The following is a 23276-nucleotide window of genomic DNA, read 5'->3' on the forward strand; positions in this document are numbered from 1 at the left end:
TATGTAAGTGTTTAACCTGCACTGTGCTTGGGAGAAAGACACCTGTGATGGACACAGAACTGTGTTGGCCAGATCCCCCTTCATGGGCAGATGTTGCTCCAGCTACTGGGAGTGCTGTCAGCCAAGAACTTTCTTTAGCTGTCCCCCGCCTTTGGGGACTGCCTCTGCTGGAGAAAGTCACCTCACCCAAAGTCAGGCCATTGGTGGGATGGCCCGTAGCCAGGGACTGACTGAAGCAGGGGTGCAGGACAACTCTGATGGGTCATATTACTGCTGGAGCTCTCTGTAGAGTCAGCCAAGGCTATCTGGCGCCTGCATTGCTGCTCTTTTCCCCTTCAGCCTAAGCCTGTTTCCTTCCCTTCTCTCTCACAGATGTCAATCCCTTGGACATTTCCTAACAAACATCCCACACACCAAACTCCATCTCTGAGTCTGCTTCCCAGGGAACCCAACTACAACAAGGTGTCACAGGCTCAAATGCCTTCAGGAGCCTGGCAGGTGATATAAATGAATGAAGCTAGTTGGACTTCATATAACAGGGAGTGGTGGGGAACTGTGTAAAGTGGACTTTGTGTCCCATCTACATTTTGAAAAATTAAAAACCAACATTAAGTACTCTGGGCAATGTATAAGAACTCAATTCAGTCTGTGGGCTTCCTGTTGACCTGTATGACCTGTGCTTTAAAGGTATGCTCTCTCTTTGGTTAAATATACTGGTATATTTAAAGTATTTGAAGGCAAAATATCTCTTTGCCTTTAACATGTAGTTTGTGACTTTGGTCAATGTGGATCAATCCCTCAAAGCTTCCCCAGCTCATGGTTGGGGGTGAAAGGGGGCCCAGACCCTGCTGGAATCAACACAGGGTCTCATTGAGGTACTGCATGCCGTGAGGCCCACATCAAGACAACCTCTTTCTCCGACCTTGGTCTTAAGTCTTGATACCTGCTATCGTCTGAGAGTAGCCCTGGCCCTTCTCCCTTCCCCTGTAAACTTTCTAGGTTATTTCCAGCTCTGCAGTGTCTTTTTGGAAGATCAGTCCAGTGGTATCAGGGGAGGTGAGCTAGCACGGGGACTGGGAAGACAAGAAGGCTGGTTGCAAGGGCCTCACCCTTAGAGGCCTGAGCCGATTGGGATGAGAACAAAGTTTTGGATGGGACTTGACCCATGAGTATAGCTGTCACCACTAGTATTGTGGGACCATTCCCTTCTCGAGGAAGGAGGTAATCTGAGCCACATCTGGTCTGCGTTTTTCGCTCCCAGTCCTGACTCACTCTAATCTACCCCTGCCGGGTGGCTTCATTGAGCCAAAGAACAAAGAGGGAGTGCGTGCCCTGAGCACAGTTGCTATGGCAACCTCCTCCCCTCAGGAGCCTGGTGACTGCTGCCCACTTCAGCAGAGCTGTGTTTGTCTGAGACCCCTTGTTGCTTCCAGGAGTAGTTGAATGAGAATCCCTGAGACAAAGTCCTCAAGCATGGATTCCCTGCCCATATAACGTAGATTCACAGATGGATGGGTTATGTTTCTGTAAGACACTGTCCTGCATATCTATTTTGGGCTCTCGGGGGTCTGTGAGAATCAAAGCTCATGTTTGTGGGCCCCATACTTGTGTTGTTGGGAAAAGGTACTCACAAACTAGGCTTAGTATCTGGATAAACGAATCATTGCTATAATGAGAACCAGAGGATGAAACAGAAAATGATTTTAACAGAAAAAAATTTATTTTAAGAAGACACAAACAGCTCTAGCTATATAAAGAATACAGTTCAATTGCTGGTAGCAAGCCAGTAAGGAATGCTTTTTTTTTTTTTAAAGGAAAAAATAAAAAGAAAGAAAGACAAACAAGACCCTTTGTAATATCACCCCACAGAGGGCCCCCTTCCATTCTGTGTTGTAATTCCAAAAAGACTGGGATGACACTCTTCTCCTAGTTTATGTTGCTTCTTGAAATTTCAATCCAGGGATACAGTCTCATCACTGGGGGAATTGCCTCATCACTGTCTTTCAGTTTAGGATATTGGTCTGCAAGTTCCTATCTCCCTAATTTTTCTAGAGCACATCACACCCACTCAGTAAGCACTGAATGGTAAGCACTAACTTAACAAAAGTCCTCCTGACTGCAGAGTATGACTAGCCAATCCTCCTTCATCATTTTGTTTTTGGCAAGTGTGCTACTTTTGCTGCTTTAGAGTCCAGGGTACAAGCCTGGTTCCCTCAAGGCTGGAAATCCTAATCAAAATGCAGAAAGGAATTGTTTCATGAATGTTTTTAAATAGGGAAATCCTAAAATTACTAGTGTCTCTGATCTTTAAAAATGTGGATTTCAGTAAGTGGGTAAATCCCTGGGCTCAAATGACAGAAAGCAAACTAAAGGTCCCCAGAAACAAAGTTCTTAGATTTAAAAAATCTTGCAGCCTGAGAAATATGTCTAAGTGACAGAATTCATATGGGATTAAAGTCCTAGCTCTCTGTATGTTGGCTGTCCAAAACTGCCCCAGAGGAGTATCTTCAAATGGCTTCCTGGGAGAAGTGAGCATAAGCCAGCGGAAAGAAGGTTTCAAAAGACGAAAAAAGGGAAATGTCTCCGGAGCCCTTACTATCCCCTACTCCTTGACCAGCCCCATCAGACCTGGAACTGGACCAGAGAACTGATGAGAGAACTGGACAGTGTGTGTGTGTGCATGTAAGATACACTAGCAAATGGGACCTTCACAGTCTAGGTGGAGAAACCATGTTGTTCTCACACACAGGCACATAACTTGATATTCACTGGTATCCTCCAATATTTATACGAGCAAATGTGAAAATGTGAAACTGAGCTTTACACTCCCAAGCAGCATGAGAGGTAGAGACCAGGAGTGAGATGAAAAGAGATGTGGAGGAGCTTTAAGGAATCCTTTTAGAGGTTCAGAAAACAGGAGGTGGCAGTGTGCTGAATGCCTGCTGGCTGTGGTGCTGCATGGGGCATCCCAAGGAGCCTATTCCTGGGGCTGGGGGTCAGGGATGCAGGCGGTTTAGGCAGGGGAAAACTGTGGACATAGAACACCTTCCATACCTCATTGGTTTCATTACTGGGGCTGAGTCTAGAACAAGTCCAAATCACATTAAAATGGGCACGTGGACATTTCAGATTTTAAAACCAGCCATTGGAACCAACAGAGCTGGTGATTTTCCTAGGAAACTGTAGACGGAACTGGAATCTCATGGCCTGGGCCACCAGCCTTTCCAGAGATGGCCCTGAACATGTGATGGAAGTACTGAGCAGAGTGGGACTGATGACCAGGGCCAGGGGTTCCTGATCACAGTTTGGAATGAATGAAATAAGAAAACTCAGAAAACCATTCTTTCCTGCCAGCTTAACCCACACTTGAGGAAGCAGAGGCACATTAGATAACCAGTACAGGAGATCTGGAGAAAAGAATGAGGGTTCTACACTGAGGTAGTCAGAGAGAGAGAGGGGCAGATACAGAGACAGACTGAGAGTCTAGGAAGGGCATCTGTCAGAGAGTACTGGTTGGCATGTGCAACGCCTTTCCAGCCACCTCTCTGCAGCTGAGTCTGACACTGTGGTACATGGAAGGACAGTGTGCACATCACCCAGCACACAACCCAGTCATCACGTGGGTCACAGAAATGCCCGACCCAGGGGTCAGGAAACTATGACAATTTCAGTCTGCAGCTTTGTACCGCCCAAGAGCTAAGAATAGTATTTACATTTTTAAAGTGTTGTAAAGCAAGCAAACAAACACTAACAAAGAAGAAGACTATACTACAGAGACCATCTATTCCTAGCCCACAAAGCCTGAAAGAGTTACTATCTGGACCTTTATAGTAACAGTTTGTCAAACCTTGGTCTAGATGAAGAGGAAAATCCCACCAATCTCTGAGTATTCCTGAAAAGGGAAACCAGAGCAGGTTCAGGAGAAGGACTGGAACAATGGGATAACTGAAAACACCACTCCATCTGATCAGTACTGCCTGCAACTCCACTAAACCACACTAGTGAGGTACACATGAGCTTTGGAAGGAAGCCTGAGAATAGCTAAAGAGAGAGTCATGATAAGGAACATTAGGCAAACCATGTTCTGGAAAACAAACAGCACACAGAGCTCAGTACTGATGAGAAAATTCAGTTATTGTTTGATAAAATTGAGATAGAGTTTGAGCCCAGGGATTGATAAAATGTCAAGAAGTTTCTAGAACACAAGTAAGCATCTCATGAGCATCTAACAGTCTGAAACTATCTTGTAAAGTTTAATAAGGGAAGAATAAAGTAGATTCTAGGAAAGTCTATATTGGTTTGCCCTACTTTAAATAAATACCAGTTACAAAAGTTCACACTGAAAAAGAAAATAGAGGCATGAGGGATATGGACAAGAGCATTTTTCATTTTTCAAAAGAAGTCACCAGAAGATGCCCTTCTGTAAGAAGCTTCTCTCTTAAAACATGGAATTTGATCTACAAAAATTCAGTATTTCAAATAACTCTTAGAGAAAACATCCACTGTAAAGAGTAGGACATACATATTTAATTTGGAGGGAAATGAATGTTTCCATACTGAAAATCAGATTTGTCTTTGGATTCATGAACATTTTCCTTAAAGCATATGTATTATTCACTGACATACCTAGGAAATTCATGTGTCATAATAGTAGAAGCCAGCTGTGGGTCTTCCATAAATGCAGTGATTTGGATGAAAAAACACTGGGCCCAGAGGCAGGAGAACTGGGATTGAGGCTGGGCCCTGCCACTGCATGACCTTGCGTAAGTTATTTAACTTTCTGGGCCTCAGTTTCCTCATCTGTAAGAGGAGAGGTTGGTCCCTTTCAGTACTAACATTCCATGACTACAGATAAATATAGAAATAAGATCAATACAACAATCTAAAAATAAGAAATAATCCCCAAAGTAAGCTCTGGAGTCAGTAGAAAAAAGTAGCAATGAAATATAATAAAAAGAATTAAATTTTAACTACTAGCCAGAGTAAATATATCTCGTTTAAAAATTAATGAAAAGATTTGTAATTTACAATTGATTAGGAGAGGTAAGAACATACATGTTGCTATTTCTTCACCATCATACATATGGAGGAGGAGATGAGTGTCTGGTGACTTGTACAATGAGCACAATGCTGCGTTGGCATGCAGAACATTTTGTAAAATTGGACATTAAAAAGAGCTCAACACCACACAAGGAATAAAGAAAAAGTAGTTAACTAGTTGCTGCAGTTCAGATTTTTTTGCAGATTTGTTGATATCAAATTCCACAAATATGCAAAATCTTAAAAATTAAATCTACTTCTATAAGAACCTCCCTAGAGAATAGCCACCACAGGGAAGATAGACATTTAAGGGTTGGCAGTATCAAACAAATGTAACACCTCTTCTTTTTCCTATTGGTGGATTAAAAAATTGTTTTTAAACCAAAAACAGGCCAGATGTGCTGGCTAAGTCAAATCAAAAGTTTCTGCAGGTTGAGCAAGTAGTTGATTCAATATGATAATTACTTAACACCAAATAAACATATTATCTGATGAACATGATAACAGAAGTCACATGGATGGAGATTGATCACGTAATATAATGACAGCAGAAAAGATAGGAAAGGCTAGAATCATTTCGAGTCGTGGCTATAGTGACTCAGGAGCTTGAAGAAGTAACAGCACTAGTGCGCGCGCGCACACACACACACACACACACACACACACACAGATACACACTATTCGGATACTGCTGCTGCCGGTCCTGGGACCATGCTTTGAGAACCACTGGCCTAGATTTTGGGCTTTACTGAACAGAAGTAGATACCTATTTCACATAACTCATTACTTATGCAAATTTTTTTGCTTAACTTATTAAAAGTGCCTCAAATGTGTGCCTATGACCATTTCCTACTGTATTCCTCTACAAAATGTATCAGATTATTAAAAAATTTATTTCGTATCCTTGTTAAAATCCTTATCATTTTTGCCGCCCTTTTACAAAGTTAGCTCTTTGCATCTCTTTCTCACTCTCATCATTTTAAATCCGTAATAGTTTAGTCACTTATAGCTGAAATACACACAAAGGCTTTGGAGGGACCGTACTCTGGAATAGATCTGGTCTCATTCTCACACCAAGAGGAAGTGGTAGCACAAAAAAAAGGTAAGGGTTGGGGCCGAGGCTGCGGGCAGTAAAGTTGCACCTTGAAGAAGTTTAATAATCACCACTGATACCAGATGGCTGACACTGATCTGGCACTTACTGGACAGTTTCACCTTTCATAAACAAGACACATTTTCACAAACTCTTCAAATCCTTGTGTTTTTTACTCAAATGATAAGTAGTACTAATTGCATTTGTGTAAAAATGTTAAGGTACAACAAGAATTACCTAGGCCTTCTAAGTGTCTTGAGTAGCCACTTCTGAGACTCCCTTGGTAGAAACCATACTGAACAGCACTGAGAATCAGGAGAATTTAATTGACCATCAGCAATTAACTTAGATAGTTCCAGGAGATTAAGGTATTTTCTATATTTAGGAATGAGTTATCAGTGAATTTGACCTTTCCATGGTGAAAAATATACTTCTGTAACTGACAGATGCCTAAAATTCTACAAGTAGAACATCATTCCTTTGGCTTAAGGCTTTTTCCCTGTTAAAATGCAAGTGACCCTCCAAAGAGGTTTCAATAAGCCTTATAATCTCAAAGTAAAGGAATTTCTTCCTTTCCTGAGAGCATGCTTTCCTTAGCAAGGAGGAGGACAAATGAGGAGGCATTCAGGAGAGTTGGTACCAAGAAGCAAGGTCTGCGGGGAATGGAGCAGGAAGAGGAGACAGAGGATGCCAATGACAGACCTCCAACTCATTCACTATTTTGGGCTGTCTCTGTCAGTATTCCTACTGAAATGAGTGCTAACTTGCCACTTGGAGCAGGTTACTTAGAAATCAGCCACGTTTTCTGATAATATTGAAGAGTCTTTGATGTATAGGCATACAAAGGTTTAGAACCATGGAAAAATTGATGGCAATGAAACATTTGGTGCAACAACAGATAGGGAGTTACCCTCCCCCTTCAAATCAGAAGAACCGTACATGTCCATAGGAAGAAGTTAAATTGATATTACTTTACAGAGTGCAAATTGCAAGGCCGGGATTAGGGTAAGGCACTTACATGGCCCTGAGAGTGGGTGCCTCCTTAAATTCTGCACCCCAGGTGCCTCACTCACCCCACTCTAGCCCTGGCCCTGGCAAATCATATTAAAATGAAGGCTGGCCATTGTGTTACATACTTGGTGATAATCGAAGGCTGCACTGGAGGAACAGAGCACTGACTATGAACTTGCCCTTTTAGGGAACACTTTGGTGATGAGGAAGAGGGCAGGTGCATGGACAGATCTGCTCAAACTGATGGGTCTTGTGGGATCACAATCTGACCTGTGTCACTGGAGAATTAAAATGGGTCTTTGGTGACAATCCTGTTATAAGAGCCTTGCAGACTCTCCTCTGTCTTTGTACATTCAAGGTAATGTTTCCAGTTCAACTGGTTGATTTGTGGTCAGTAAGCTAGCATGAGCTTTTTTGCTTCCTATGATCTTGCCTCTTTTTAAAAAAAAAAAAGTTCACAGGAATACGTACTGAGGGACATGTTGGCGCCAGGTGGAAGGCCCAGGTGACAGACTGAGGCAGGCAAAGGACAAGAGACAGCAGCAAAGATTCCTGTTGTGCTGAAAATGACTTGTTCTCCACCCTCAACCTTTGAACCACAAACACATAATGAATACTCACCAAGGGCAAAGTGCTCTTAGCTATCGATTAACCTCCCCCCCTGGGGATGACTCCCTCTATTCCTGACTAGACAGAAGTCAGTCCAGCGGAGAACCCTGCTGCTATTAGTTGGAATCAGAGGAAACAAAGGGACAGAAACAACTTGAATTGGAAGTTGATTTCCTGGGGCTAACTTCATTTCATCTGAATCCCTTCTGTATTCCACCTTCAAAAATTATTCACACTAGTAATAGTGGCAACAGTGGGTTTTCTGAAAGTCTGACTGGAAGGGGCTTTCTGCCTCTCTTCTCATCTTGGCAGAGTAGGTGCAGAAGTAAGCAAACACTGCGGCTTGTGCCTGGGTGGGAGACAGAGTTGGCGTTACGATAAACAAGGGGAAGCAAAATGTTGAGTGCTAGGACTAAGAGAGCTGTCTGGTATGATGTTCATCAAAGATTGATAGAACTTCTATAGTTTGGTTGTTTGTTTAGGACTAAGTCCACCTGTTGCAATATTAAATGATTATTACCAGTCCTCAGTGTTACCTCTGACCACGCCATCTCTGCCCCAAATCCTTTTCTGCTAATGGGAACAACACTGGCTATTGGAGGGCCATAGTGAAGATGCATAAGACTTTCTAAAAATTGCAGGCATGCAGAATATTGCAGAGGAAAAAATGTCAAGATGTCTGGGTATTCAGCTTTAGAATCTTTGGGGAAAACCACCAGAGGCGGCAAAATGAGGGGAGAGACAAAAGTCGCAAACAAGAAGCTTCCAAAAGGTCAGCAGAGGTAACAAGTCTTATACCACGTGAGTCTCATACTCTGTTTTATAGCTCATAATGGTTCAAGAGTAGAGGGCCCCGGCAGCCTCACTTTTGTTAGGCAAAAGAACGAACACTCCATTTCCCCACAGAGGAAAATGTTTCTGTCCTTTGAAATTCTGTGTTGAGGGCAGACAAGTGTGGTATTTGTATATAAATTAAGGCTAGGAATGAATCTTCTTTTACTTTAGGCAAAACCTCTGAAATCTAGTCAGGGCCTTTGCACCAACTAGTTGGAATGCTTTCAAAAGCAACTGAGGTTTTGGTAACTGTCTATTATTTGAAGTAGCTTCTGTCTAAATCAGGGGGAGGTGCTGATGGCAAGGGAGTGGATGGGCCTGGTCTGTACTCAGAAGTCTAGGGTTCAAAACTGAACCAACCAAGGGCCCAGGCCTAGGGCCCCTGTGCGAGAGGTCCAAGTCCCATCAACGCTTAGTGTGGTCTTCCAGCTGCTCTGTCTGCTGTGTGGGCAGCTGGGCTAAAGGGTTTGCTTCTTATTGAGACCTATCAAACTCAAGATCTGCTTGTCTCTGGGGGGACGTTTCCATATCCTCCAAGAGGTTGACCAATGAATCTGTTGGGTTGGGGGTGAAGGAGGAAGAGGTCAGGATACCCTCTTTGTGAATTTCATTTGACTTTCTTTTTTCCTTCTTGTAATGGTGGACAATTAATTTTCCATTATTGGTCAGCTAGTTTTCTTTGTTCAAAGCTGTCTGTTTTTCCCCTCAACCTCTCAGAAACCAGACATATGAAAATCAAATGAATCATGGCTCTTGCTTTGCTTAGAAAACTGAACTGACAAGAATAGTTAGTGTCTATAAGCTTTGGCAGAGGGTGGGGGGAAGGGGTCACAATGATTGTTCTGGTGCTCTGTCAGCATCCCATTTAACAAAGTTCTTACTTTCTCCCCTAGCATGGTTAACTGAAAACTGGTCAAGCAGCAGAACCTAAATGGCAAAAAGTAGCCCTTTTGGGGGGGTTATGGACCACAGTAACTTGCAAGGCTGCCTGTCAGATTTTCGCTCTATCCTTTTAGTGTGTGTTCTCGCTTGGGAACAGAGGAAGATCTCCTTCAAACAAAATAAAACCAACCACAATCTGAACTGAATGGTGGTGGGCAAGTTACACTTAATTTCTCTCCTCCTTGAGCCTCTGAGGATGCTCTTCCTTCAGCTAATGACTTCCTGTAATGAATGCTATATGCAAATGAAACCAGAGTTCTTCGAATGCAGCGTGAGCTGGGCACAGACACTAGCTATCGTTGGTGGCAGATACTTGAAGGATCTCAAAGCGCATGTGTGAGTTACCTTGGGTAGATATGAGTGAACAAATGGCTGCCTTGTTTGTTGACTGAGATTGGTTCATCCAAAGCAAGCCAGTTCTGACCTTTTTTAGCAGAGGAGTGAGGAGGGGGAGGTCTATATGTTTACTGAAACTCATCACCCTGATCTCCGTGTAGACAATCAAACTGAAAAAGGCATGAAGTTCAGGACAGAGTCACATTCATATTTTGCACTACAAAAGCCATCCAATCAACCCCATGCCAAAATAAGTGCACACCTGCAAACCTCTCATGGGAGAGAGTTAACTGTGGTTGAAGAGGCATTAGAGTCCTTCTGTTTCTCCATACAAGGTCATCAGGGCCTTGATGAGAAAAGCGAATAATCACCATTGGCACCCTATATCCCCTGGGATTGGCAGCCCTCAAACTGCTCTCTCACTGTGCCCCTCAGTGACAGAAGCCAGGGATGGAGCAGCCTGGTGATTGATTGAAAAGATGGCACATGTGCCCTTGCATCTGAGAATTTCTTCTAAGTGCATACCACTGGGGGAAATAAGGAGAAAATCGGTACTCAGTAACGGCAAGATTTTAAGTATGAAAATGTAAAATGTCTGAAGATGATTAAAGTGCCTGATAAATTTAGTTCTAGATGTGGCCTCTCTCCTGCTGTCCAGAGTGTAAGTTAATGTCAAAGAAATGCAGGCTTTTTTGTCATGTTCTTTTTCAAAACCTTCTTTTCCTCTTCCCCCTTCTCTACTCAAGTTTAGTAACTAAACCTTGTTTGCTGAACCCAGGGCTTAGGTACTGGGGTTATCAGGGGTTTTGTAGTCTTTTGAAAATTGTGCAATAATTCGCCGAGCCAGTGGGTTAGTGGTCTTCAGCAGTTCGGCTGCTGAGGGGCGGGACCTTGGAGTTGCCTTGCTTCCCTTCTTCTGTAGCAAGGCCTTGAAATCATCATTTCTGCCAGCATCTAGGTTGGCACTGCCGCTTGACCCTGCAGAGGCAGCCAACTCACTGACTGGAGACTCAGGTGGGTTCCTTACTGGTGAGTGGGAGCTTGGTCTGCTGCTGCCAGCAAAGGTCTCACCAGGTTCCTTCCAGCCAAGCAGCTTTCTTTTGGACCTAAATAAGAGAAAGTGTGCTTTCAGTGAATTCATGTGCAAACATTTCCTAATGCTTCATATAGTGTCACGAGTGTCAGTGACATGACCTGGGAACTTCCATGCAACAGCTTTGCGAGCAGTTGTACCTACCAGCTTTCTCTCTCTCTGCTAAGTCCTCAGAGCTCCTCGTCTGGTCCCCTGTCCCTATACTCCTTTCAGTCCCCACATCTGGAGTCACTGGGCCTGTGCCTGCAGGCTCAGTCCTGCCCAGGTTCTGGGACCAAGGAAGAATTTCAGGAGTCAAGGCTAGTAGCTCAGTGACTGAATCAAGACAGCCTGGGAGCTGATCCTGTTCTGAATTTGTGCTCCAACTCCAATAACTGGGCTCTTTCCAGTTTCCTCACCATTGAATCCCTGCTTTGTGCCCCAGTCCAATAACTGGGTCCCCCTGTGGTCATTCTTTGCCTATAACTGGGTCCCCGTGTGGTCATCCTTTGGCTAAGTTTCTGCTTTGATGCTCAGCCTGGTGTCCCACTTCACTTTTTGATCTTTTTTTTTTTGGTACAGGAATTCTATGAAGGGTTAAATGTCTCTGACTGTAGGCAGAGCTGTGAGAGAGCAGATGGAGCCACAATAGGCCATGTGGTTGCTAAGAGACGAGGGGCCTCTCATTCCGCACCTGGTCCTCCCTTCCCTGCCTGCCCCTCCTCCACTTCACCCGAAGATGTCAGTGAATCAGAGATGTGAGGCCCTGGACTGTGTTCACATACGTGGACATCTGAACTTAGTCTCCAGTTTCCAATCTAATGCTTAGAGGTAGCAGTTTTTCTTCTGGTATAAGGAGGGAAGGCAATTATAATGGGAATTAAAGAAATTGGTCCAGACCTGTGGATCACAGTAAATAAATCTTCAGTTGTACGTGAAGCCACAAACACATCATCATCATCTTCTGCAATCCACTCGGCTGTTTTATCACTGATTACACTTTTTTCTTCGGTGCTTGGTTCCATTGAACTCCCTAGGCATAAAAACCAGAAAGAACTACTTTGACCACAATCATTAGGACAAAGCACATTCTCAGATGTATTTCATCTGATGTTCAGAGCAACTCTGGGAGGGAAGCAGGGCAAAAACTTGTCTCCATTCTGCAGAAAACAAGATGTTCCCAAGGTTAGTGATTTGGCCTGCACAATGTGGAGGGAATGATGAAGACCAGCCTGGCTCCCTGTTTTCTCATGCCTTTTCCATTACAACAATGCTTAGGTTGCCTGAGCATTCTCTTGTTTTAAATGTATCATTTTTAAAACTCAAGGCACTGAGAACAATCTAAAGCAATGACTCAACCAGTGGGTGGAAGTGGGACCTATCTGAATCTCAGAGGGAGCCTGTGAAGTTTCAGGAAGCAGATTCTAAAATTACCTGTGGTTTGACTTGTTTGCTTGTTTTAGTTACAATGATTTAACTTATGTTGAAAATCCAAATCCGCTTAAGGAAGGCCATAAGATTTTGATGTTTGTGTTAAGGGTTTCAGAAAGGATGAGAAACACAGATGAGCCTGGAGGACATTATGTTAAATGAAATAGCCAGTCATCAAAAGACAAATACTATATAATTCCACTTATATGTGGTCCCTATAGGAGTCAAATTCATAGAGACAGAAAGTAGAAGAGTGGCTGCCAGGGATTGGGGGGAGAGGATGATGGGGAGTTATTGTTGTGGGTACTGACTTCAATTTTGCAAAATGTAGAGAGTTCTGGAGATGGATGGTGGTGATGGTTGCACAACACTATACATGTGCTTAACACCTACTGAACTGTGCACTTAAAAATGGTTGCATGCATGCTAAGTTGCTTCAGTCATGTCCGACTGTTTGCAACCCTATGGACTAGAGCACACCAGGCTCCTCTGTCCATGGAATTCTCCAGGCAAGAATACTGGGAGTGGCTTGCCATTTCCACCTCCAGGGGATCTTACTGACCCAGTCATTGAACGCATATCTCTTATGTCTCCTGCATTGGCAGGCAGGTTCTTTACCATTAGTGCCACCTGGAAGCCCTCAAAATGGTTAAGATGGTAAATTTTACATTATATGTATTTTACCACAGTTAAAGCAAAAAGAGACAAGAAAAAAAAAAAACCTGAAAGGATATGAAATATCATCTAGCTTGGTCTTATGGTTCCAGGCGGAGATAGGCTCAAACCATCCAAGAAAGTGAGCCCCTTTTCCTCTAGAAAACACTGAGAAGCTGCTGGTGGTAATATATTACACTGCTTGAAGCCCACCAGTCTGCCATGGCACTTGAACTCAGACTGGGAGAGTACTTAGTCCCATGCATGAAACTAAATTTAGTGGAAGCTGGTGAAAAGTGCTGTCAAGTGAGATGGAGAGGCGGTTCCTAGGGCAGGAGATGCCTGCCTGAGGAGGAAGATGGGTTCCTAAGGTCTTAGGGTGCTGAGACCTAGTTTGATTTCATTAGCTCACCACTGGGGGTTCCAGCGTAGACTGTTTCATACTGTCCCATACTCCACTGATCGCTGTGGAGATCCCCCCAACCCCCGGATCAGTCCTGACCCCAAGGGCAGTGAGACCAATTTAGAGTAACTCAAACCTCAAGCGGTGTCCACTCTTGATTTGGTTGCCCTGGGATCAGGCTCATTATGTGGGGGCATTTGCTTCTGCCTCTGGCACCCCATCCTCACTCTTGTCTCTTCTGGGATTGAAAGGAAAAGCCCACAGACATTTTACTAACCTGGAGGACTTGCTTCCCTTTCACTGTTGGACTGTGGCATTGAGGTCATCTTTGTACCAGCAGATGGCAGGTGGTCATCAGTTGGGAGACACTTGGCATCTTCCTCCAGGGTGATGATGGGGCTGAGGGGCAGTCTTGGTTCAGTCACATAGGCCTCCGCTTGAGCCATGGGTGAAGTGAGAGGCAGGTACAGCACGCTGGGCTTTTTTGGTACAGGAGGTGGAATCTTGCCTTTCTTTTTCTCAGCTTCTTCTTGGCTCTGGAGGCTAATTCTTTCAGGCAGGGCTCTCCCCTTAGGGCCCTCATCCTCCATACTTCCCTGGGGAGGTTGCTGTGTTCCTGAGAAGAAAGCACCAGAGGAACTGGAAAAAGGCATGAAAACAAGAGATGAGGGTGCTGTGGACTCCCCTGGGCTTCTGCTCTCAGGAAAGCTGGAGGACTTTGATTTCCGCACTACTGTGTAGATATCTTGAGGGAGTGGCCTTATGTGCTGAATTGAGCTCTTAGGAGTCATAGCCAAGGTAGGCGAAGTTAGTGGGTACTCCTCGGGGACAGATGGTGGCTTGTGGACTAAGCTTGGAGGCCTTCGGGCCAGAGGGGGCTTCTCAGCTATGGGAGGTTTCATCTTCCTCTCTGGCAAGGTGAAGACTTCAGCTCCTGACTCCTCAGCATAGTCAGGGCTCTCAATGTCATCTTCCAGCTCAGACTTGCTGACTGACCTCAGGCGAACAGAACGTAAGTCAGACTGAGTAACCATGGGCATGATTGGCTGGTTGGGGCTAGTTTTCTGGGCCAGCTTGGCCACCAAATTTGTATCTGAATGATGCTGGCTCACCTTGTTTCTGCTTCGGATTGAGATACTCATCCCAGACAGATCCAGGTTGGTTGAAGAGGTCAATGGTAGGTCAAACGATAGCCGTGACTTGGACATTTTCTCCATTGGTGATGTTGGGGGTAGTGATGACTTCCTCTCAGGTACCACTGGACGCACCCGGACACTGCTGCTTGGAGGGGGCAAGTGGCCCAGGGTCAATGACATGGAGACAGTGGGTGTTGGTGTCTCTGACTGGCTGGAGTATCCACTGGAGGGTGACATCAGCCCAGCAGGCCTTCCTGGAGAGGATACCTCCCTGGCCTCCACCTCGATGGAAAGTTGAGAAGGTGTCGTGGCTCTGGAAGTGGAAGGGGAGGCAAGAGATTCTGAGCTGCCCTGAACTTGGGTGCACTCAATGACTGTGGTGCCAGTGGCAGTGCTGGAGCTGGACAAGGATTGGTAGGTGTCACCAGACTTCCAGTCAGTAAGATACCAGTGATGGGCGAATTGTGTACCTTCTGGGTCTTTGAAGGTTGGCACAGCTGGGTGACCCTGAGTATCTGGGTGGGATGAGTGATGTCCTTGGTGTTCCAAGGAGAGACAAAGGCTCCTGGGCCTCTGGTCCTTGGGTAGTACTGACCCACCTTCCGGCAAGAGGACTGGTTCATCTTTGACCAGTGAGACACTGCGAGTCGGAGGGGAAGGCTTCTTCTTGGCCTTTTTGAGTGAGATGCTCTTGGACCTCTGCCTTCTGTGATGGGCCTCCTGTTGGGCACTGAGGGAGGCAATGTTGTCAGCACTGTTACTGCCCTCAGAACTCGTACTGGCATAAGGTAGGGCACAGGCTTCACTGGCCTTCTGCTCCTCCTCATAGTCCACATCCATGGTACCTGTATCTGTGGGTACAGACAGTGACCGCTCCCGGAACCTGCTGGCCCCACCTGGGCCTGTCTCCAGCCTTGAGGTACCACCGGTCAGAAGGCCAATCTTGGAGGGTCGTTCTGATACTTGGCTTCGTTGCGTAGGATGCTGAGAGTAGCCAGCAGGCCCACTGCACCCTGCTGGGCTATCACGAGTGACAAAGAGGGTAGCAGCCTCCTTAGGAACAAGAGGTGGCAGTGTGTGCAGAGAGACCCAAGAATTCCCAGAGGAAGGATTTTTTCCATTTTCATTGACTTGACTGCTCTGAGCAGTGGCACTTGGAGTCACATAGGTAAAAGCATCCCCCTTCCAGGAAGCAGAGAATGTCGATTCTGTTGGTCCATTGCAAGAACCAGGAATGCTGTACACCATCCCCATGCTCTCCATTCCAGGGGGTTTTGTGGCACCCCATGCCTGGAGAGGTTCTTCCGGATGACTAGAAGGATTTCTTAGTACTGGTGAGGTGAGATTTGGGAACCGAGCTTCCTGACCGAGTGCAACTCTTCCATGAACACTTTCTGGAACTGAATGGCTGGGCCTGATGTCTGAGGTGGTAGAGCGGGCCACACTGCCTGCTGGGCTGTTGCTGTGACCTGGAGGAGGCAAACACAGAATGTTAGTGGAGTGGTTAGGGATCCCCCAGCAGCAGCTGTCACCAAAGAGACGGAATCACCGATTTTTCGTCAAGAAGCATTTGCCAATAATAGCTTGGTCAGAATTCCTTGGTTCTTCCTTTCCATAGTTGAGGATGCTGGGGAAGTTGAGTCCTTACCCATCACCACACAGTGAGTCACAGGGTGCCCTTGAATTGTCCAGAGGGCTGCCAAAGACTTTCCAGCTTTTTAAAAATATATATATATATATTTTTAATTGAAGGATGATTGCTTTACAACATTGGTTTGATCTTTGCTATACATCAACATGAATCAGCCATAGGAGGGAGGTTCAAGACTGAGGGGACGTACGTACATCTCTGACTTTCCAGCTTTGAATATGCCTTTCAGAGCTGAAGTAGCATGTGGGACAGCCATGGTTTTTTTCCCCCAGGTTTTCACCCCAGGCTCAGGAAGCCACCACAGCCCTCAGGATTCACCTCCCCAGAGATGAGAGCAGAGGCTTTCAAACTGATAAAGGACAGCAGTGTGACCTTCAGTTCCAGCAGCACAGTGGGAGTATGCCACAGCTGAAAAGTTGTTTGGTTGCATTCTTGGCTTTTTAGATTGGCAACAGGAGAAAGTGAGGATAACTTACAATGTGAGGAAACCATTCAGATGTTGAAAACCCCCAAAGGTTTTCTCATATACATAACAATTATTACTGTTATGAGGATGACGATGAAGATGACTACTCTTATGATAATTTATAATAACTGCCACTGTTTGCTGAACACATACTATGTACTGGGCACGTGGTAGGAAAATTACATACAATAACTCTAATCCTCACGACCACTCCATGGGTTGGAACCATCATCCCCATTCACAGATGAAGAAGCCGAGGCTTAAAGAGGTTAGGGAACTTGGCTAAGGCCTCACAGTTAGGAAGTGGAGAGGCCAGAATTTGTATTCACATTTCTCTGGTCTGTGCTCTTTGGATGGCATTCATTTAATGGCAGTAATGATTTTGTGAAGATGCTACTTTTAGTGATGATTTCCTTCTTTATCCGCCTGAAGTTGACTTATAGAGCTATATTCTACTTATAATGGGAAACAATAACATAACAAATTTATTAGCCTAGACATCTCCTGTCCATTTTCAGTTGCTGCCCTTTACAAAAGGCTTTTGGTTATCCTTAATTATTATTAATATATTGCCTTTTTCAAGATGTCCAAAGTCCCCCTCTCCCCCAATCACTCCTGTTCTCTGTCACAGCAATAACACTTGGGTTGCAGAAATGGTAAGAGTGAGCAAGGGAAAAGGTTTGGGGGATCAGCTATGGTGGGGTCACCTTGGTCTCGCTGGGAATAGTTAGAAAATCCAATAATGGTCCTCCTCCGCCTCAGGGTGGACTTGGGGTTCACGGCTGTCTCTGTGTTAAACAACGAGTGTCGCAAACTTGCATGTTTATCAAACTGCTGCCCTGTAGCCAAAATAAAGACACTTGGGTGCATCCTGGTTTCTGTTCACAGTATGGTAGAAACTGGCCTGAGGTAGACAGAAGGGATGATGGCAGTAGCGATGAGAATGAATAGCATTCAGGCAGGTGACCCTTCTTCCCCATCCCTCCCATATAGGCCCTGGGCACCCGCAGCTCCAAAGCATGCATGCTGAATTTCAGAGGTCCACCCTGGGGTCACCTGTGAGTCTTAGGTGGCGGAGAGCTGTGGTTTTCAATCCTGGTTTTATATTGAAATAAACTGGGTGGCTTTTCAAACTCTAACAACCGGACCCCATCTCAGAACACCTAACACTCTGGGAATATGGCCCAGGTAGAAGCATTTTCTCAGACTCCCCAGGTGATTGTTCAGATGTACAACCTGGGGTGAGAACCCCTGAAGTGGAGAGACAGGTTGAGACTAGACGTTGTTTGATTGCAATCTTTTCTCAGAGAATGCTTTAACTTGGGCCAGTGAGTATCTCCAAGAAATTGCCCCATCCCGGCATCCAGGAAGCAGTCAGATAACCTGCCCTCCAGCCCCCTGATCATGTTTGATCAAAGTTCACCCTGCGTGGTGACTGAGATCTACTTTTCTCAAAGCACCGGCTCAGTCTTTGCTTCTATGGAGTTGCTAGGGCAGGGACAGGGTGAGGGCAGTGGAGTGAAGTTTGCTGCTTCCCACCACTGTCTCTCTTTCAGCGGCTGGCTAACCAAACCCTCCCCTCTCAGTCCCATGGACACATAGGTACCCCCCCTCCCCAGTAAGTGGCTCTGTGGACAAAACACAGGGCCAGCCCCATTGAGGGCAAGGTAGAAGTTCAGAAACAAAGTGCCCACCATCACTTTGTGAGCTTTTCCTCTCGGCCCTCACACTTCTGAGTATATCTCCTGAGGCTCTGAGCTGTTTCCTGCCTCTGATTTCCTGAGATGACACCAGTGGCATCAGATGACCTCATATCCAGGGAGTATCACCACCTGTGGCCAGAGCTGTCCTTATCATCTTCATCAACTTTTTCCAGCATACCACAGGCCAATGCTGGCTCACAGGGTGCCTCCAGTCCCCTTGGGTTAGGAGGTCTTGATCTCATCAAGTTGTTGGCCCTATCTCCTGAAATGGTTGACCTTCCTCCTCTTCCACTTATAGCTGGTGAAGTGTGGTGAATGAATTAGTAATGGGCATGGTAGAGGGTTCCACATGTCCCCAGAGAAAAAGCCAGCTGAGCTGTGTACAGTATTTTTCCCATCTCAAGGTAGTACCGGGTTCCTCTTTGATCTTACACAATAGGAGGCGGCCCACCCCCACTAGGAGATGGAGTGACCACTCAAAGTGCTGCAAGGCCCTTGGTCTGTGCTCTGTGTCTGATCTTACTATTTACCACCAACACCCTGAACCCCACACGTCCCCTGAAACTCCTATCTGTGTGCTCAAAACCCAGCTGCTGGCACAAGTTTTCTTTCCCCAAACCAAACATAACTCATACACTCTAAGTTTCCACAATGCTCCAAAGAGCACACAAATTCATAAAGTTTTAGAGTTTTCTGGTAAGAGAGTTTCCTTTGCCATCAAATGGTCTCAGTTAGCATGGCAGGGCCAGTAGAAAGTGAAGAAAGAGCATGCCTCCATTCCCTGGTAAGATCCACTACCTTGACAGTGCGGGGTGAGCCAGTAGCAAAGAAAGTCTTGCTCCCTCCCCCAGCACCCAGTGCATTTGGACAGGATGATCTATAGTTGGCATGGAGGGAAGCGAACAGAGGTGATGCTAAGCAACTCTACCGGAGACGTTGATGGGCACGATGTCAGAGTGTGTGGGACAAGACTGAAGCCACCGCTTCTCCTCTAGGATGGGCAGAGAAAAGGGGCTATTCCAGGCAGCTTGCTTGTCGGCTGTGGTAGGCAGGCTCGGGGAGGCCTCAGGGGCCCTCACACCCTGCATGGTAGTCTCATCCTCGCTCAGCTGCCATTTTGTGGGCTGTTGGGAAAGAAGGTGATGGGAAGGGTGTGCTTCCAACTGGAGATGAGCTGTGCCCACAGGATGGCTGTCTAGGCAGGGTGGTCAGAGGCTTCATCTGGGAGGCAGGAAAGCATGGATAGGCTGCCAGGCCAGATGCCTGCTGTGCAGGGCCCACCTCAGTGGGGCCTCGGGATGGCTCTGCTGGTGAGCAGAGGTAAGTAGCAGCTTCCAGTGGGTAATGAAAGTTGTTTCAGGTCCCCCGTCAAAGGGCGTGGGGCAAGCTCTGCATGCTGGCTCTCCCAGGTCGGGGAAGAGGCAACTCACCATCAGTACAAACTCCAGACGCCTGGCAGACTGGAGCCTTGGGCTGGGGGTGGGCTCAGGGGCCTCATCAGCAGAGCGGAAGGTCTGCCCCAGAAGTCTGGCCTCCGAGTACTGTTCCTCATAGTCTTCTGAAAAACAGCACAGTGGATACACACTCTAGGGAGCCACGGCCAAGCGCCGGGCTGGGGAAGGACCACAAGCTGGGGGCTCCTGCTCTAGCTGCCAGGTCTGACTCGCATTGTTTAAGTTAGTTCCCAGCGTCTGAGCCTCTGGATTCAGGAATGGAAAAATGCCTACTTCCTACGAGGAGAAAAGAGAGTCAATGGATTTGAGTTGTGCTGGTTCAGGGACTAAGCCTTTGTCTCCATGGCCCCCATGGTAAGTGTTCAACTCAGGGAAGAGGCTCAGGATGCAGATGCCTTTGGCCACTCTTTGCTCCAAGGCCCTCTCTTTGAAGCCCTGCAGCTCTCTAGGTTTTACGCAACCCTTCCAGGGACATGACCTGTGTGAAGCACAAAGAAATATGCCTTGGAAAGTCCAATGCAGAAGTTTCCCTTGGATGCCGAGAACTCTTACCTCAGCCTCTAAGGGCTTGGTTCCCTGCACCTTAGCCCCACTGTGGTGGGCGGCGATGTCAGTTCCAGTGGGGCTAAGGTGAAAGTGAGGGAAGGCAGAGGTAGTGGCAGAGGAGAGAGAGAAGTTTAGGGCATTGTCAGGGAATAAGAAGGATGCAGAAGGTTTGAATGGGTTTTATTTAAGTGATGGATTCAATGAATGAAGGAAGGAAGTGAGGCTAAAGAACCAACAGTCAGAGCTTGCACATTTGAACAGAGACTTGAAGAATCATAGAACACTTGGAGTCAGCAGGGGCCTCGAGGGTTCTCTGGCCCAGTGTTTCATGCTAGGCTCCCATTTCCTCCTCAGCAGCCCTTCCAGGTGTTTCTTCAGCCTCCGCACACACCTGCCTGCAGAGAAGGGAAGCAGCCTTCCTCCCAAGGTGGCTCATTCCATCCAAGGACAGTTGGGGCTGGCAGGCATATGGAAAGTTCTTCCTTATCTTGAGGTGAAATCCACCTCCCCTTAGGTTTCCACCCACCTGTCCTCATTCTGCCCATGGCGGTAACACAGAGCACACTGACTCTTTCTGCATGGCGGCTCCTCTCATCAGAACACAAGGCTCACGGTGTCCCTTGGAATCTTGCTTCTCTAAGCTTGCCACTGCCCTGGCAGGGAGGTGGGGGTCATGGCTGTTGTCCAGTTGGGTGGCCACTCTGAAGTTTTCTATTCTCCATAAAAGTTAGCCTTTGTTGGTAATGCATAAATGACAGCTGGTAAGACCTCTTTTCACTTTTAATGTTCATTCAACACATGCCCTCTTGCAGATGCAGCCCTACGCCAGGTGCTCCCAGAAACCTGAGAGTTCTAAGAGATGTGATCTTTTACATTGAGAAGCCCAGTCTGGTTAGGTGGACAAAATATATACCTGGGATTAGCAGAAGAATGAGTGAATGAACAAATGAGTAAGTGAAAGGAAAATCAGTTCAGAACTATACAAGTCCTTTTGAGCTAGATGGTACAAAGGGCCTTGTATGGCTGCTTAGGGAGGGAATGATGCAAAGTGAAGAACTAGCGTTAAAGGTCTTCTTGGAGTCAGCAAGCATAGAACTTGGAAGAAAGTCTAAGGATTGGAGTGAGAAAGAGGGAGGAAGGGCTTCTCTGCTTGGAAAAGAGCCTCGAGTGGGACAATGAGTGCCTGGAGGGTATAAGGAGCTTGTGACTAGCACTGGGGTTTTATTTGTATTTTTCTCTTGAGATCTAATTTACCTACAGTAAAGTACACAAATCTTCAGTGTGCAGTTCAGTGAATTCTGATATATGCATGCCCCTTGTAATCTCCATCCAGATATTTTCAGCACCCTGAGTTTCTCTCATAGCATTGAGTTTTAATCCTCTTGCCACTTACACTGGATAAATCCCACTGGTCAATGTGCATGTTTTTCATATTGTAAGATCTATTAGGGACCACATTGTTTTTTTCTTTTACCTTAATTTTAACATTGTGTCTAGATCAGCCTGTGTTCCAAAGGACACCAATCAGGAGCTGATGTTGCATTTTATCAGTATCATTTTACCCAGCTGCCAGATACTGTTGCTAATTGGTTTAGGAACACCCTATTTTTAGTTCTCACAAAATTCTGCCATGTGGGGAACTGGAATCCCCATTTTGAAGATAACTGACTAATCTGAAGCTCAGAGAGGTTGGGTAATATGCATAAGGTCACACAGCTAGTTAGGTGTGGGATTCAAATCAGATTCTGGCTCTGTCTGATTTCAAAGTATGGGTTTTCTCACTCCACCTGGTGCAAGCAGTCTGACTGCTCAGGTGTTATGACTGGGCTGTTTCTCTGGTTGTGTGGACCCAGCTTTGTGTACAAGGTGCTCATCAGTATACCTCAAAGACACTGAGTTGGGAATTGGGAATGAGATGAAGTCTGAGTGTTGTGTATTGGGCTTACTTGGTGAGGCAGGAGTGACCCAGGAGACACATGAACAAGGTTATTTCAAAAGCAGAGAGAGTGAAGCCCAGAGAGGGAGAACCTGTTGATGCCTCATTTATCTTCAGGTGCCAGAATTCCAAAGGCTTGGGTGATGTGGCAAGAGAAGACCTGAGGGTATGTGGACCCACATTTTTGGAGTCTCTCATCTAGTGTTCTTTGTAAATGACTTGACTCATGGCTCTGTCTCGGCCTCTGTCCCTGTTCTCTCAGAGACAAGTGAACTGAATAAAAGTAAGGGGGGAGCAAGGGGTGTAAACAACCTTAAAATTAGGGTCTTTTGGAGTCAGTAGTTTGGAAGGTGAAAGAGAGCAAGTGTGTCTTTTGTTTTTCAATAGGTTTTCTACTATTCTCGCTTTTTCTCTCGCGGGTCCCTGTCCTTTCTTCGTCGCCTCCCTCTAGCCGCTGCTGGGCCCGTGGCCTCTGGCCGCAGCCCCCCTCCCTCTCAGTACCTTGCAACAGGCTCTGGAGATTGAGCTGCGCCTCTCGAAGCAGCTCCTCTACACTCGGGGGCCTGCCCGAGGAGAGGAACACGTTCACTGGCTGTCGCCATGACGACCTCGAGTGGGCAGTCGCTGTCGCATTTTCCCGACCCGAGTTAGCTGCAGCTAGGGAAGGAGAGAGGCAGTGAGAGGCGCCGCCAAGCGGGGGGGCCGGGGGGTTGAGGGGGGCGGCACGCAGCGGCCACTGGGCTCCCGCGGTTCCCTAAGACCCGCCCCTGCCGGGGTGGGGGGTGGTGGCGCGGGCCGCGCTTAAAAGGCGGGGACGCGCCAGCCGCAAGATTTTTCCTCGACAGATCGTGCCGCAGTCAGTTCCCTACCTCGCCGCCAGCCTCCGCCCGCCCGATTGCCGCCTCGCTGCCTCGCCGCCCGCCTTCTCCGCCTGGCGCCTCCCGGCTCCCGCCGCCGCC

General features: G+C 46.5%; 1 protein-coding gene across 1 annotated transcript; it reads right to left on the reverse strand.

Annotated features, from left to right (window-relative positions):
- Nucleotides 1-1698: 1698 nt before the first annotated feature.
- Nucleotides 1699-22978, reverse strand: NHSL2 (NHS like 2; the record flags this gene model as incomplete). The annotated part of the gene is made up of 7 exons (XM_018043622.1): nucleotides 1699-10971; nucleotides 11838-11970; nucleotides 13703-16030; nucleotides 17386-17517; nucleotides 19310-19505; nucleotides 19812-19939; nucleotides 22819-22978. Coding segments are annotated over 7 exons (3402 nt in total), but the record flags the coding sequence as incomplete, so codon positions are not given.
- Nucleotides 22979-23276: the final 298 nt, after the last annotated feature.

This window comes from Capra hircus (genome assembly GCF_001704415.2).
Source record: "Capra hircus breed San Clemente chromosome X unlocalized genomic scaffold, ASM170441v1, whole genome shotgun sequence".
Lineage (NCBI taxonomy): Eukaryota > Metazoa > Chordata > Mammalia > Artiodactyla > Bovidae > Capra > Capra hircus.